Source organism: Pteropus medius, unplaced genomic scaffold (assembly GCF_902729225.1).
Source record: "Pteropus medius unplaced genomic scaffold, Ma_sr-lr_union100, whole genome shotgun sequence".
NCBI lineage: Eukaryota > Metazoa > Chordata > Mammalia > Chiroptera > Pteropodidae > Pteropus > Pteropus medius.
The window spans coordinates 4675203-4693820 of record NW_024342644.1 but is presented as its reverse complement, the minus strand read 5'-3'; the positions used below and the strand labels follow the sequence as shown (position 1 = coordinate 4693820).

The following is an 18618-nucleotide window of genomic DNA, read 5'->3' as shown; positions in this document are numbered from 1 at the left end:
ATTGTACCAACCAGTCTTTTCTGATGCCTTTGCTAATTATTCATGTCAAAATTTCATTGAAGTCATTAAAATTTTATTCTTATATAATCATTAAATGCACTTTTCCCTTTCTCATTTGCTTTCAATATTTACAGTTTATACAAGAAAATGTCTTATGTTTTAGTGTTTTTTTAAACAATTTGACTCTATGGTGTTACTTATTTGATTTCAAGATAATCTTCATACTTTCCAGATGTGCCTTATGGCATACGCACATGCACGCTCACACACACACAAACATGGTGATTTTATATTCATTTTATTTTGAAAATTTCATGACACTTCTTGGGAATTACCAAGAGGATACCTAGTGAAACCACTAAGCTATATATACTGTACAGAAAATAACTAGAACATTTCTGGATATAAAGCAGTTTGTGGTTTTTTAAATGTGTTTTTGTGCCTCTTTTTCATTTCAGTGCTTTTCCATCACTAAGTAGTCACATATGGAACTGCTTAGGATTTCACTGCCTTTTTCTGTGAGGAAAAAATTAAATATATTAAATATATCAAAAGGTTGACAGTCTGTTCAGAAACTTCTAGGAACCAGCAAGAGAAGGAAGAACTACTTACTCACATCTTTCTGAGCAGCAGAAACACCTTTTTGGTTGCAAATTTTAGGGACTATATCCACATCAGTAGTTGCTCAGAGAGAACCTCATAATTCCCCAGGTTTGGGCAAGATGCCAGTGCTTATACTTCTGTAATGGCATATATTTTTTCTTCCTAAAAATATCTCATACTATTTATCTGATGTGTGCCTTCCCTGCTGGAGTTGTTACTCTTAGTGCCAAGGACAATCCTATGTTGCCTTCAATAAATATAAAGGATTGCACTTAGCATTTTAATGAATTTCCATACTCCAAAAGCTAAGTTAAGTGTTTTCTCATAAACCCAGGGATGAGTAAACCTAATCTATTCTGGATTCCTTACCCTCACCCAACATGTCTTAGATTCTGACCACACAATGTTTGTACGTGTACCCTGTCCTGACTGCATCTCAGAAACCAAAGTTAGAACCAGCATGACTGGTCCAAAGCTGGTCGAATTTCTCCTTCCTTTAAGCACAAAGTGTCCCTTTGATATCTAATAAAATGCCCACTGGTAACAAAATCAGTCTTCACTTATTCAGGAGTTGGACATTCAGATCCTCTGCTTCCCATATTCTTTTTCCCCACCTACTAACGAATTTTTGGGCTTTTCACTAGCAAACATGCCATCAAAGGCTGGCCAGAGCAAGGGGAGTAACTCCAATTAGTGGACTTTGTGATTAGCTAGAAACCTTAGTGGAGCACACAGAGTTGGTGGATGGTTGGAATACTATGTAAAAGTTTGGAGAATTTTTCTGATGATATCAACTATTCTTTGGAGGACAAAGAAAAGATAGTTAGTCCAGTTTATAGTCATAGCTACCACACTATCATTCTATGATATTACCATTTTTGTCCTCCCATTTTCTAGGTGTTGACATCATACAGTCCTAGCTCCTCCACCCACTCAATCTGTTAATAAGGACATGCTATTTCATTTCTTTGAGCCTTTCATAATCAACAAAATAGAAAGAGTAACCCAACAGGACCAAAGCATTAATACCAAGAATGAAATTTATAAAGGTGCTTTCTAAATGTAGAGGAGCATTCTAGTTTAATATCATTATCAACATTAATTGTCCACAGGTTAGGTTTTACACTAGAATGCCAATATTTCTTCTCAAGGAGAAAGGTGTTCCACATGTGTTACTGTGATGAACAAAATCCTGTATTTTTACACACTTAGCCAGTATACATGCCAAATTTCATATCAGTGCTTACCTTGGGAGGTTTCCTTAATGATGGAAACAAAAAGTTTCAGCAGCAGAAGTAGAGAGGGTTGTCAACACAGCACATCAGAAGGAAACAATGAAAGAGAAAAAACATAAGAGAAATTTAGCATCACAATAACAGTGACCTGAAAGATATTCTACTTCACAAAGATCAGAAGCCAAATTCACTTCACTGCTTGAAGTGATAAACTCTTATATTTACTCAAAAATATAGTATAGGTACAATGAATTTCTTTCCTGCTTTAACAGAATAGACCCAGTCATTCAGAGATATTTTTAATAATTCTAAAAATTTCCAACAAAAGAGCATAAAGAATTGCTGTAATCACATTGTGATCAATTACTTTTAAATCAATTTGTATACTTAAATTTTTATTAAATTGTTATTTAAATATGTAGATTCATTATACAAATAAATATATATTAAATATGTATTTCTTTTGATAAATACTATAATTTATATGGAATTTTTACCCATTTAAAAAATCATGGTTCTAGCTGACAATTTTCACATATTTCAACCCTGAATAGAAATTTAAAAGCAAGTTACATCTTTCCCCCATCATCAACCACACATTCACTTTTATATGTTAATATCTCAAAAATGACTAAAATTACACCAGAAGAAAATTCTGAAAAGGAAATCATTTTGAAAGTAATAAATTATCAGGATAATTTGCTTTGTATATGTTTTCCTTTACAAAATTAAGGTGCTAAAATATGATTTTTTATGGTGTGTGATCCTATGACAGCTCCTGGCCTTCCTGATGTGGTTATTCTTAATGAACCTCCAATATCATCAATTCATAAACTATAAAATTATTGTTAAATAGATATGGGGGAGTTTTCCTTGTGGCTTTAATTCTTCTTCAAAAAGAAAAGAATCATGAGATTAAGAAAATGGATTTTCCAGGGCAGAGGGCATGGAAATCAAAAGGTGCAAGAACAAGCAGCATGGTGCTTTTTCTCCATCATTGAGTCCAACAGAGCTCTGAGGGCCCCAAACAAAACCCAGGGCTCAGTGGTAAGGAAAGACTGTCCATGGATTCCATAGTCAAGTAGATAACTCAAAACTTTTAAATCTAGGTAAAGAAAATCATAACATTCCTCTCATGATGAAAATGCAAATTCATATTCTTGAAATTCTATGAATTAGCTGAAAGAAAATGAGGCCTTATGTCATTATCTCAACAGTTGTGCAAAACAAGAATGTGATTTTTTTTGTCTACAGGATTTACAGAGAAACTCTATCTAGAGAAACTGGTATCTCTGGCTGCTTCCAAACAAGTCTCAACATTCTGTGTGTCTACCCTTTAGAACAAGATAAACATTTATAGCTACTATAATAATAAAAAAAATGCATGAGTATTTTTAATTCTAAGAAAGCCATAGATCTCTGCTCTGCGCTAAAACTTGAAGTTTGTGCCAAAATATTTTCCTTAAAGGGAACACTGATCTGGAAGGCATCTGTTCTGAGAAGGTAGAACAATATTTGACTAAGCCTTCTCTTACTTTGCTTCTTTATTTTTAAAAAGCCATTTAAATTTACTGCTTTATTTAAAAAAGGAAAGAAAAATCACTTGGATTTACACTAAGGCAATCATGAAATAGCATAGGCCAAGCTAATACAATATACATTTCATTTCACATTTAGTCTACGATGAACCAAGTAACCTAATGGGGGCAGAACATGCTAAAAGGAATACCAAGGATCTCGTGTGCTTCCTTTATGCCTCAACTGGACAATTGTCATCATCAACATCAAAAACAAGTGCTGGTTTGTAGCCAGTAGTACATTTACCTCCTTAGATGTTCAATACTAAAGTTCTTTATTAATATTCCAATAGTTTTCTTTATTCTCTTAGAAAACCTATCCTATTTCAGCATTAAATACTTGAAAAGTGTATCCCTTTCACTTAGAAAGACAGCACATAATATGAGAATGTCAATATAATTCTGCTACCATCTTTTGTGTTTCTGACTAAAGACTGTTGAGAATAAATGGACATTGAGCAGCAGGGGCAAAAGGGAAGCCACTAACTTTATCTGCTACTAATCAAATTTGCTTATCATTTATTTTAGAACAAGGATCCTTCCTACAGAAAGCAAAGAAGGCCATTTAGGGTATCACAACAGTACTTCATTAATGGCTAAACCTTTCTTGAGGTGTGAATCAGGTAATAAGCAACTAGGTCATCCTAATTTAGGGCCACAGTTTACTGTCCCAGTCCCCAAAAGCTACAGTTCATTGGTAGCTGTGAAGAAAAATTTTTCCAATATGAGTCATACTGATATTCTCCCTTGAAAAAAAACTAATGTGATATTACAATATAAAGATAAAAATGTTCACAAATATGAAATGGGATGAAAAATAAAAACATCGATCAGAAACATAATCAATATTAAATGTATACTTTTAATTATGGCCTTTTGTCAATTACATCAACAAAGTTTTATCAACAAAGAGTTCTGTCTAACTCTCAGTCAAGTCTAACCAACTGCTGAGATATCTGTAAGGCTCGATTACAGAAAGTAGTACTAACCCTGCCTAAGCAAACATCCAGTGAACTACAAAGAATATCCCTTCACGCAGACCAAACTGACCCACAGATATGGGCTTGACTGATGACTCAGAGCATTCCACGGACTCTTGGCTTAAGGCTTGTATACTCCTGACCACTCTCCACCCTCTCATTCATCCTCAAAAATGTACTGTTTTTAATAACATGAATCTCTGCAAGTTATCAGAGTTGTGTGTGTGTGTGTGTGTATTTGTGTGTGCATGTGTGTGTATTGCAAAGAAATAAACTGAACACAATCTGACATTTTAGAAGCCAGCAAAGTAATGTTTCTAGGTCCCAGGATTTGGGGGTAAAAAATAGGAGGTACAGTTCTACACCAATAGTAGCTCTATTTTCCAAAATACCAAAGCTACTTCCCTTTTCTCCAGGACAAGGAAGTCAATGGAATGCACCCACACCATGTGTATTCACCACCAATTCATGTAATTGCCATGTTTTTATCCCACTTTTGTCTCCCTGCTCTGCCTGATTAAATTTTTCTATTAAGACCCAGATCAAGGCTCAATTCTCTCAATTCCTCGCAAATTGTTGAGACCACCTTGGTCTTCGGCCCTCTGATTCTACAGTATTTCTATGGTCAACAAAACGGCTTAGCACTTACTGGCACACATAAAGTCTTATGGCCTTCACTAATTCTGTCTGTATAGTATTCGACTCTTAGGTATCCTTAAAATTTAAACCCCTCAAAAACAGATGCCATGGCCCATGCTAATTTCATGATCTCTAGGATCTATGGGATTTCATGACCAATCCCATATACTCATATAGGACTAAAAACACTACAAGAACTGAGAAGTAATGGTTTACATTAGTGAGTTAAACATAATCCAGATGTAAGGATTTACTTCGATCACCACCACAATCCCACGATCTCACAATTTTGGGGCGAAACTGATTGCATTTAATAACAGTGAAGCCTTCAGAGATTGTAAGAAATTGTAGACTATTTCTGATGTTATTCAAAAGTAATTATTTCTCTAGACCAGCATTACACATAGAGTTCACTGGGATGCTAACAATGGTCAAACCCTCAAAAGCTTCTGAGAGCGATTATGTTCAGAAACGGAAGTTTAGTTTCATGAGATTAGAGAAGATAGATAGATAGATAGATAGATAGATAGATAGATAGATAGATAGACAGACAGACAGACAGACAGACAGACAGATGTATAAAAGCTCTAGGAAATAATACTATAAAGATGAACTGAACCTATTTTGGGCCAGGTCTTGAAATGAGGAGTCGGATACTTAATTTAGCAGGTAGTATAGACTTGGAAAGTTTAACAAGAGAGTGAAATAAAGCAGAATAAACCACATACTACAACAACCATAGAGAGCTGGAGTTCTTTCCCCACATCTCACACTGAAAGACTTCTGGAGTCTTTTGTCCATTATTTACAGCCTACTGAGAATCTAGATGGTCAAAAACTGTGATGTGCACAAGCCCTAACACCAGATAATGCTTCAAGCGACATGAATGATCAGTGTCTTCTTCTGAAACACAAATTCCGCTTCCATGTATTAACTATTTTATTGACTGATTATTGGAAATTGCCACAACCTATATCTGAAAGGTATACAGCTAAGTAGCATTTGACTCCCAAAGATTATTCTAAGGACATGATCTTTATGACACCCCTGATGATCACTTCCCCTTAAAGAATTAAACCATGGGTCACCTAAACTGTCCAAGAACTCTGTTAACCAGCAAGTACTTGTTGGGTACTGATTTCCACACTGAACATTACAGGTGCTTTGAGAAATATTTAGAGGAATGAGGCATGATTTCTGACCTCGAGAAGCTTCACACCCTAGAGAGAAACAAGTACATGAATATTAAGTGGATGGTGATAAGTGTCATAGCACAGATAGAAACAAAGTGCTATATTCCATCAACAAATGTTTAACAGCCACTGTGTGCTACTTTGTTGAGTTACAAATATAAATTAGACATGTTGTCTTTCAGACAACAATAAACTGACTTTATACACACATATTACAATACAATGTGATATGGGCAGATATGGCCCCAAAAGAGGGCAAGATCAGGAAAGAGAGTAAGTCTCTCGGAGGAGAAAACCCCTAAGCAGAATCTAGAAGGCTGAATAGAGTCACCAAGCTGAAAAGGCAAAGAAGTGGCATCCCAGGAGAGGGAACTGTTTGTGCCAGAAGCATCGGTGTAGACAGCCCATTTAAGACCAAAGAGCATTAGGACTGTTCTGTAGCCAAATTCATAGAAACAGACAATGGGACACAGGATTATATAGGTTTGGGGTTTTGTCAGATAGGTGGGTATTAAAGTTCATTTCGCCCAGCACTTATTAACTGTAGTTTGAAGATGAGTTTATATACTTGTTTACCAACAAGTTAACATATCCATATATTTAGAACATATAGCAAGTACTTTTATGAATGAAAAAAAAAGTAGAAGGGATTATATACCCATTTTGAAGAGCCTTTAAACCCTATCACAAGAATGTAAATGCCAAAAAAATTAAATTCCTTGAAAAAAGCTGGTTTAAAAACTTTAAAAAGAGAGTCAGTAGATTGTAATGCTTATAGGAAATATAGCAAAATTTTCTGACCAAGTGAAGAACAGTTCATTCAAGGGAAGTGTTACCAATAAGAGCAGACTTTTAACACCAATATATCTAGCTTGCTTTGGAAGAGTATGTGTTCTAGAATCTACTAAGTTTAAGATATATGCTCAATATCATTTTAAACTTGCTTTTCTCCTAATCCCCCTATTTCCTATAAGACTTTGATCTTGCCACCTATGGATTTTGCTAACTGTGGTGCTTTTCAAGAACACAATCTCTGTGCCTAGCAAGGGGCTACTACGATCAATAGGAAGACCTGATAAAACATGGGCTGGGAAGAGAAGTACATAAAGTCAGGAGGAAGATGACAGACCGGAAATAAACAGCAACATAAGAAACTCATGGTCTGGATAAAGTCAAAGAGCAAAGATGCTGATTAGTCAATGAGTGAGATAATATTTCAGAGGCAATATGTTTCAAGGCAGTAATTCTAAGTTGGTCACAGCAGTTATGTCTGTCTGTGAAATGGAATGGATGATCATTACTTTAATTAACACTTATGGACTTCTAACTATGTTCCAGGTATGTTTGTTAGTTCTACCTGACTTCATACATCTAACATATTTGATAACCCTATAAGGTTCCATTTATTATCATTTTTCAGATGAAAAATACTGAGATAGAAGGTACAGAGACTGCATGACTTGCTTAAAGTCACATAGTTAATTGGCAGCAGCATGACGATTCAAATCTGGGCAGTCTCTGGCTGTAGCATCTCCCACTCTTAAAAGCTACAGTATGTTGCCCTCTTCAGTCTACAAGAATTTAGTAAAAGCTCTTTGAGCCTAGGTTAGGATACTGGACAACAATCTACGTGGATGATTGATGATATGGATCAGATGGGGAAGAAGGAAGTGATCACCAACAGAGAGGGCTATGAATAAAGCCATAAAAATGTGCATGAAGATGTGTGAGGAGCAAATCCTAGGCAGGCAACACCTGAGACAAAGTTGGACAGTACAGGAAAGACAGCAACTAAAGTGCAGATAGCACCGAGTACCACGCTGACTTTGACTTTTTCCAGAAGCACTTGCCATGGATGGCTTGTACAATGAGAATAATTAGGAGGGTGTGATTGAGGCCACACCATCGGTTAGAGCTGTCCTGATGACCCTCTACTTGATACCCACCACAGCCCTCACGGTATGAAAGTTGCCACTACAGCAAAGGCAAGAGAAAAGTAGGATGGAAAGGAGAAAACAGAAAGATGATTTAAAGGCAGAATCTGATCTGTAAGACTTGCTGACTGATGAGCCCCTACTCAGCCTCCCCACTGCACCTACAAGGATGGAACAACTGCACGGTGTGAATGACTTCATGCAGTACTTCCATCACAGACTTGAAAACGGCTTCAAATATTTTAATGTTTAATAGGTTGTTGAGTTTAAATTTTTAATTCCAAATGCATCTATAATTTTAAAAAATACTAATAATCCCCAAATTCCTTTAAAGAAAACTGGTTCTTTTAAAAATTTACTTTTCCACTTACTCGCTCTCATTTTCGGTAAAACTCAAAAGAAAAACTGAACTAATTTTATACTTGTGGAAAAACTGTGGTTTGATTTTTGGGGTATATTTGGACTACATACTTCTGGCATAAGTAAATTTGGCTAGAATTTCTATAATAAGTAGTATCAGATAGTGGTTTAAAAATTCATGATTTAGAATGAAACAACTCTCTAGTTCTGCCATCATCTAGCTATGCTGACCTTGGGCAAGTTTAACCCTACTGAGCTTCAGTTTCTCTGTGTATAAAAAGGGGATAGAAAAGTATGCTTTTAGGACAGTTGAAGAATTACATGCAGTGGCAAGGGTAACACTACATACCATTAGCACATAATTATTGCTTAATAAATGTCAGATGCTATTGTTGTCATTACAACAAATAGCTCTCCTGGATGATACACGCAGAACGTCAAAATAGCTCAACTAAATTCCATCTAGGAAAAGTTAATTGGAGCTAATGAATGAGAGCACATTTTTTGCGCAATACAGAAGACTTATTTTCATTAAGAAATGAAGGGAAACATCATGTTTAAAATATGCTATTAAACAATGAAAACAGATGTAGATAATTGTGGGAGCGCACTAGTGGATATATGGTATCCATTATATGGATGTCATTATTCTCTTTAAAAAAAGTTAAAGATGCTCAAAATGTTTTCAATGTTCAGAAATCGGTTTTAGAGAAAAAAAACATATTCCAGCATAAAAGTGAATACGTAATGTTCATGCCAAAGTGTCCTTTGTTGGGAAGATAAGAATGCCTGGGAGGGTCAGTGGCAGTAAGGACAACGTGTCAGCAGCAGGGCTGCTAGCTCGGGCCTGGGAGGAGACCCCATTCTATTTACCTTGGCGATATACCTTAAAGGGATGTATGATAAAATCTTGAGGGAGAAAAAAATGCTTACTATGTTGTCAGAGGCACAGTGATTTTTGACTATGAGAGTACTTCTAAGATATGGGTTCTTCCCTTAAAGAAAAAGTGGTTTTTAAGAAAACAGGTACAATAAAGGGAAAGAATAGAGAAAGAAAAAAATTGGAAATAAGTAGATAAACATGTATAGTTGGACACCTTTTATAAATTACAATATTAATTTTTTTAGCAAAGAGCCAAGAGCAGGTGCACAACTGCAAACACTTCAGGCATACTTCATCAGGCTGATCATACTTGACATCTGGTCCCATTTAGTGCTATATGGGTACAATAAAATTCCCGTGACAGCTGACAAAGTGGCCAGAGAAATAGATTTAAATTATAAAGATAGTCTTTATTAAAAAATGGCCTAATATTTAAAATTTTGACATTTATTTTCTCAGTCAAGAAGTAAGTAGTGGTTATTCACCATATCACTAGCTGAAGAACCTAGAAGCACTGTTTAAGGATTTGAAATGTCGACAATAAAAGGTCAGAGTCGCCATCAGAAACAGAACGCAAGAGAGTCAACAACTATTGGTTCCTTTTCCCAAAGTGACACCTTGAATTTTCAAATGAGTACCAAAGAGCAGAATCACATTACCAATGTAAGATATGCCCAACAGGCCAGGATGGACATTAATAGTTTGACAGTTTCACTACTGAAGTCCACTGGAATGAATGGTGAGACAAGGTAATTTAAAAAAAAAAAAAAGGCCATTCTGTTAGTCTCTGTCCAAAATATTTTCTGTATCAGCTTTACAACAGACTCAATAAACTTCTTAAATAAAGAGCAAAGTCTTACAATTCCCACTAGAGGTTTCCTAATTAATTGAAGTTTTATAAATTAATTTTATTTTAAAGCTCTGATGATCCCCAAAATGTCTGAGTTGCAAGAGTTTGTAAATGTAATACAAAATTTCAATGTTTTAATCATCATTTTCTTTCTGTACAGTTGTGTACGATCTGTGTGCCACCTAGCCAGACTCAAGTTTAATGAGTTTAATGATGAATCATGCCATCTCCACTGACTAAGCAGGAGCCCACGCAGTGGTGACCCTTCTATCTGGAACTGACTGCAGCACTCGTGTTGTATACTGAATGGCTTATAGTCAATGAACTCTTGTTAAAGGACCTAATCAACCAATCTATGAGTTATCAATCTCTCCTAATATCAGGTTCATCTCCATTATGACACTAGCAACTGTAAATATGCTTCTAATATTTTGTTGGCTAAAAATATTAAATATTGAATGTCATTCAGGTTGAGCCTAAAAATCTAATACTCCAACCTTAGAGAAGGAGAGAGGGGCTGGAGGTTGGACCAATCACCAGTGGTCAATGATTTAATCAATCAAGCCTACATAATGAAACTTTCATAAAAATCCTAATAGATGGGTCCAAAGAGCTTCCGGGTTGCTGAACATGTGGAGGTGCTGGGAGGGTTAAGCGCCCAGAAAGAACACAGAAATTTTGAGCCCCTTTCCAATGCCCTGCCATATGCATCTCTTCCATCTGGCTGTTCCTGAGTTGCATGTTTTTATAATAAATTAATAATATACTAAGTAAACTGTTTTCCTGAGTTCTGTGAGCTATGGTAGCAAATTACCAAACCCCAGGAGGCCATACTGGTAATCTTCCACTCACAGACATTGGTCAGACGCCCAGGTAAGAACCTGGGACTTGTCACTGGCATCTGAAGTGGGGGTGGGAAGGAATCCTATGGGACTGAGCCCTTAACCTGTGAGATCCGATGCTAATTCCAGGTAGACAGTGTCAGAATGGAACTGAATTATAGGACATCCAGTTGGTACTGCAGAGAACTAGAGAACTGGTCTGTGTGAGAAAATTCCTGCACATCTGATGGCCAGAAGTACTGAGAGTAGAGAAACACAGAGTTTTTTCTCCTTTATAGTGGTTACTACCTGGACGAAATCTGGAAAATCGCCTAGTCCCATGCTCCTCACAGTGTAGTCTGAGGATTGGTGGGGAGTCCATAAACTGTTTCTGGTTCTTGAGTAGATAAGAGTCTCNGAGGAAATTTTCATTTCTACCTGGTTAATAAAAATCAACTGGTTAATTAAAAAAAAAAAAAAAATTACAATAAAATGCAAAACTTGAGATGAATATAAGAGTATATCTACAGTAACTATCAATCCAACATTATAATGTTCATATGGTCTATACATCTTTCCAAAATTAAAATGAGTACACAAAGCGAATGGAAATTTTTACAAGTTATATGACATTATTTTATGTAATCACTATCCATCAATAACAGCTTTCCTGCTTCTTTCCCTAATATTGTCAAGGAAAGTAACACATGAAATGTTCCTCCAGACTAGCCAGTGAAACAGCCAACTACAGTTGCGGGCCACAGGCCCTGGGAAGCCCTCGGGGAAGTGTCTCTGTGGAGGGTTCTCCAAGCCTCTTCATGAAGCTCCTGCTCCTAATCACCATGACTGCAATACCCAGTCTGGTGAAGCTGGCAAGATCTCACAGTAGGTTAACCAAAACAAAACTGAGCACAGAAAGCAGGGCTCTTGTGCAATTTTCATGCTGTGTCTTTAAAAATATCATGCGGTGAGGCTTTTGAAAAATGCAGCACAAAGCACCAATTCTTGATTTTAAATCAAGAATTAAGAACCTTTGTGATGCCACTCTTGAGCTAATTCTTAGTCTATCTGTTCCTGCTAGACTTGACCCCAATTAATATGCGGTTTGGAAGTACCATACATTTAACTATCTGGTTTTATTCTTATTTCCAAGATTAGTTTTTCATTTATGTTATAGTTTGTACCTTGATAGCATATACTTATGACGGCATGCTTATGATCACATAAACATTTAAATTTCCTGCATTAGGGAGTCAGAAGCAAACACGATGCAATAGCTTCATAAATGCAGGGGTATTAGCTGAATCATCTAGGAGAGGCAGACAAAGGCCATTTATGATGGCCAGTCCAGCATGGAAGCAGGAAGCAGAAGCCAGACTGCCAGGGTCCCATTCTTTCTAGTGACATGAACTTAGATGTGGTATTTAAGCTCTCAGTACCTGTATTTCCTCATAAGCAAAAGAGTTGTTGTGACAGTTAAATGAATTAATATATGTAAAGCATTAAAGGTATTAGGGTAACACGGGTGATTCAAAATATTCCACTTTCAGCCATTTATTTTACCTATAATCTCCTTTTTTCCATTTGCCATAGAAACAGGTACTGTTGCTGATGCCAGATGCTTGAGGACTTTGAGAGCCCACTAGACCCTCCATCTTGAGAGCTGTGGGACCAAGATACTCCTGACTCAGCAGCTCACATATGCTGTAAGATATGTGTGCAGAACCATTTAACTTCAAAGTCACATTGAATCAAATCACGAAGGCAGGAACATTACAATTCCAATCAATTCCATTTGTGATGCGAAAGAGATTTTAGGAGGCACACTAACTAGGCAGGATGGCATTTTTCATCCTCATCCCCAATAAACATGGGAGCTACATATGAGACCCTGCCAATAATGTGTTTATGACAAGAGCCACACCAGTGGTGACCATTCATGGCTATGTTAGCCTCTATATTAGGAAGCATGAGATGAAAAACCTGCAACATGGACAACAAACCTTGAACGGTTTGATTCCAGAGCCCAGATATATCTAAAAGCATTGGCAGTATCCATGGGTCGATTTTAAATTATATCCAGCCGCAGCACTGAAAAAAAATGAGCTATCAAGCCATAAAAAGACATGAAGGAAACTTCAATGCATACTTACTAAATGAAAGAACTCACTGTGAAAAGGCTACATACTGTATAATTCCAATTATATGAGATCCTAGAAAAGGCAAAACTATGGAGAAAGTAAAAACATCGGTGGTTGCCAACAGTTGCTGGAGGGCGTTGAGGGTGTCGAATAGACTGAGCATAGAGAATTTTTAGGGCAGTGAAAATACATCGTATGATATAATGATAGATATGTGTCATTATATATATATTTGTCCAAATCCACAGAACGTACAACAGCAAGAGTAAATCCTACCTAATGTAAACTATGGACTTCGAGTGATGATGATGATTCACTATAGGCTCATCAATTGAAATGAAAATACCACTCTAGTTCAGGATGTTGATAATGGGAAAAACCATGCATGTGTAGAGGCAGGGAGTATATATGGTAATCTCTACCTTCCTCTCAATTTTGCTATGAACCTAAAATGGCTGGTTAAAAAGTTTTGATTTAAAGTTTTTTTTACCTAAGCAAAAACAAACAAAAAAAAACAATAAAAAAAACATATCTAACCATACCACACATGTAACTTCCCTACAATGCCTGTCACCATCCCAGTGCAGAACTGACTACTGCTAAGTCTGAGACTTGAAGGTACCTGAAGGTTTATGAAGGTTCATGAAGGTTCATGATCGCTAAGATAAGGTTGCATTCATGCTACAAACTCCTTGAGGACAGCTGCCACATCCAAATCATTTTTATTACCTCCATGCCACTTAATAGCATTTTCTTTGCATGTACTATTTACAGTGTTAAGAGAATGAACAAACAAATCTTTTCCCCACTAGGCAAACTCAGAAAATGGACCCAACGAACATCACCATGATGGAATTCTTGAGAATTAAGTGTTCTTCACAAAATTGTATAGGAAATTCATTATTTGTGGAAGGTATTTAGAGATTCAAAACAATAGGAAAGTCCAAGTAAATTGACAGGTGAAGAAATGTCCAAGGTATGAAGAAGAGGCATTAAGGTTAGCAGATTCTCCTTCTGATAAATAGTTCCCAACTTACAATGGTTCAGCTTATGGGTTGTTGTTTGGTTGTTTGTTTGACTTTATAATGGTGTGAAAGTGAAACACATTCAGTAGAAACCATACTTTGAATTTTGAATTGTGATCTTTTCCCAGGCTAGTGATATATGGTAAAATACTCTCTCATGATGCTGGGCAGCAGCAGTGAGCACAGCTCCCAGTCTGCCATGAGATCCTGAGAGTAAATAACTGGTACTTTACAGTGTACTGTGTTGCCAGTGGTTTTCAGATATTGTGTTTTGTGTTTTCACATCTCATCACGTCTATAACATGCCCATTTGTGTCTCCTGCTTCTGATGAGGGGAGGAGGGCAACAACTCTTGAGATGACACTCAAGATAACTGCCTAACTGTACATAATGTAGGTGTTCTGAGCATGTTTAAGGCAGGCTAGGCTAACCCACAGTACTTGGTAAGGTTAGGTATACTAAATGTATTTCGACTTCCGATTTTTCAACTTAGGGTGTGTTTAGTTTACTAGGACACAACCCCATCATGAGAACTATCAATAAAAGAGCAACCATAGCACTGCCTTAGCAAATTTAGTTCTCTCCTTCAAAAGGCATCAAGAAAAGGTGAAAAAGCTGTTCAACAGACTAAACTCATAATCTCAATTGGAACAAGTTATTAATAAAGCCACCATTACTAATCCAATATTGGAATGAGCCAGGTCAACCACAAAGAGAAAAACAAAATGTCCCTCAGCTGGACACTGTACCCATCGCCTCATGGAGCTGCTACAGGGCTTGGTGATACCGTCTCTGAGGAATGTCCTCCCAACACTAGTTCTTTCTCACACTTTCCATAAATGTCACATCCCTGGAGAAGCCTTCCCTGACCTCTCCATCCCGAACTCCCCTGTTATTTACTATCAGTTTTCCACATGGCACACCTATCACACTATGTCAGCATTGTGGCTTATTGTCTATCATGTCTACTTTAAGATAAGCTACACCAGGGTTATGCCAGGTCTGCTTTGCTCATTACCATCTATCCCATGCCTGGCACGTATAAGCATCTGGCCTGGTCACAGATACCTGTCTTTTCCCCACTCTGAGTGTCCCCCAGGCTGAGGCTGAGTCACACTCATCCTGGTTTTTTCCTGCTGGTTTGCATAGAGCTTGATATGCAGGAGAGAATGAATAAACGTTTACTGTAGAAACACACATATGCACAGAAAGTAATCTCAGAACTACATACCAAAAGAATGTTAGATGTCCTACAAGGCCATTTATGACAATCATACTTGAAGGGGAGCCTATTTGTATATAAATACGTAGGTACATTTATTTTACTACTACAGAAAAGTGTTTTGTTTCGTTTTGGTTAACCACTAATTTGAAAGGATGTGTTTACTGGCTTGTTTATTGAATTACTCAATAGCTTTTAATGTATCAGGTATTGAATAGGGAAGCTAATTCCCAGTTCCAGGCCTCAGTAGACATGTGAGTCAGGTGAACTGGCCAGTCTACATGTACCCTGGGGCTGCCTTCTGAGTGACAGCATCACTCAGAGAAGAAAGCATTCCTATCCCACAGTGTCTGCACAAAAAGCTCCCCCTGCCCAGGATGCTCTCCCTATGACTTCCACTCTTCAGCGCTCCCTGTTATTAGTGTTGCTCAACTCCCTGAACCACTCCTGCCTACTCATTCTATCTCATATTACTCTGCTCTATTTTCCTCACAGCACTGTTCACCATTTTAAACTATTTCATTTATTTATTTACCTACTTATTTACAGATCTTCTCTCCTGGATCTAATAGTTATAAGAGCCATGGAAATAGGAGCCTTTTCTATCTTGTTCCCTGTTGTGTTCCCAGTGCCTAGAACACTGTCAGGCATAAAACAAATAAATAAATATCTATTAAATAAATAAATAAATAGATGAGGTCCTTGGCTCACATCACCAGATTACTAGTAACATCTGAGACAGGGTTATGTTTCCCTGAGTAACTCCACTCTTTGGGGTTTGTCTGAAGATCAATCAAGTATATGTACAGTGTATTTTTACAAATGCTTTATTAGGGACACTTTCAAACACATACAATGTAGAAAGAATAGCATAATATATCACCATGTCCCATCATATAACAACATAACACAACGAACACATCTTCAACAGTTATTAATGCATGGCCAGTCTTGTTGCAAGTAAAGTATACTTACTGCTTCTGAGATAAAGGCTGTTAGAGAGTTTCAAAAGTTATACTGATGTCCAAACCAATGCGGGTTCATATTCAGTTTTGGAAAGCAAACTAGTAGAGCATAAATTTCCAAAAGGCTCATCGAGGTTTCACACGGTACGAAAATAGTGATTACTCCTTTTCCCAGGGATCTCAACCCTTCTGTATCCAGAAGAAAGGCTATGGGCACCAGAAATAGATGTTCAACAGCCCCAAGGGGTCAGCCATGTCTCCATTCCTAATGCATTCATTTTGTGGGTGCTTAACTCACTCCAATTTGATCTGCTTTGTTATCTAGTTTTCCAGCACATAGCAGATAGAACAGCCAAGAGGCAAGCCTGTGAAGGGAGGCAACAGCAGGACAGGGTCTCCTGACAGCCCAACAACTGTGACAAGAGACAGGAAGCTGAGAACAACACAAACTCCTCCTTTCACCACACAGAAAACAAAGAATGCTCATGATCCTGTCCAGCAGCCTCTGGCCTCTCAGAGCTTAAGACAGAGCAGGGAGGAAAGGCATAATGGTTAAAGACTGGTGTTTGAAGGAATATCAGTTATCTGGGAAATTAACATATTAAAATATGTATGGGTAAGGAAACATGAGCCTCAGGTAGAGCTGAAAAAATTTTTTGTTGAAATAGGAATTATTTTAGATAAAGATTCTAGCCAATTTTCAATTGCTCAGAATTGAGTTTCTATGGTTTTTGTTTTAGTATTTTGGTTAAAAAAGTGTAATTAGATGTAGTTATCATTTCAGTCTCAGTCTCTTTTACATGTTTAAGGCCAAGAGAACAGAGAACAACAGAAGAAAACATACTCCAACAAGGTACAAAATAAAATCGATCTAATACACCCAAATTAGCAGGGTGCACACCTATCACAAAACATGTCTTAAAAAAAAAGATATAAACAGATATGTCAGTGTCTCTGGCATCTTCATCTTCATCCCTCCCCACTTATCAAAAAAAGCGGGGGAGGGGGGAAAAGGAGAGGAGCAGAAGGAAGAAAGGAGGAAAGAATACTTTTTGTTCTATAATCATTGGGAAGAACAATCATTTTCATTAGTGTTTTATGCACACAATCTTTCTCTGCTTGTGGACATTCACAAAAAGATAGTTTTGGTCTAGGCCCTTTGTGTTACTCTCCTACTTTTGTGAAATACAATTCCAAGGGCAATGAATATCTTTTAAAAGTTGACATCTTATTCTTCCCATCAATTTACAAAACTACTTCTTCACCCTACTTACACACACACACACACACACACACACACACACACACACACCCCTCTGTTTGGCTTCAATTCTAAATTGAAATGAACTAAAAATAAGTTTGCCCTTAAAGGTTCACATACTCTGTCAAGATAAATAGACATTTCTTAAGGTACAAGAAAATTCCACTGCAATCCTGAGATCTAGGTAGATGGAACCAACATAAACAATAGAAAATACATTAATGGTGTCTTTCCTAGAGTATTCAGAGAAAGATTATTACTGTAAGATACACTAAAGGGGGGAGTGGGTTCTATAACCAAACGTTTTAAATGTCCACGAAGCATGAGAGGATATCAAGGGCTCTGAGAAGTCTTGCAGCAAAAAATTAAAAATAAAAATAAAAAATAAAAAGATTTAACTTAATTTTACTGCAGAATCATTTTTCCCTATATGACAACCATTAACATCAGAGTTCAAGGGAACACATTTTAAGGAAAGCTAAACAAATCTCAAGTATCAATAAACAGCTAATACAGAAAAATACATACTCTCTACTTTACAAAGAAGGAAAAACATACTCATATTCAGAGACCTATTTTCAAAATTGTCACAGGACCATAACAACAACACCAGTAACCACTTAGAACGATCTTTCCAGAAAATTTTCCAAATCTGAAAATAAATACAACCAGCTGGAGTTTTATTAAAGCTCTGGTCATTTCCACAGGGATATTTTACAACTAAACATTGGGAGTACCCCTTAATTGACTCACCTCGGTAGGAAGTACGATGCAACAGCACAATAACTGATGAGAAACGGGAAGGTGGTGGCGGAGAATGCCCCTGGAAAGCCAAGTGCAGCAAGAAGAAAAACTCAGTGTCTTCTTGTGCTCTAGAGACTAGCCTGGTTCTAGTTAAAGCATATGGGTTTCTAGAGGGAGGGAGGGAG

General features: G+C 37.1%; 1 protein-coding gene across 1 annotated transcript in view; it reads right to left on the bottom strand.

Moving 5' to 3' along the window:
• Nucleotides 1-18618, bottom strand: part of KIF13A (kinesin family member 13A) — a 175088-nt gene that overhangs the window by 100721 nt on the left and 55749 nt on the right. Inside the window, 1 exon segment of the mRNA XM_039866482.1 lies at nt 1851-1863. Within this exon segment, the coding sequence (XP_039722416.1) occupies nt 1851-1863 (13 nt within the window).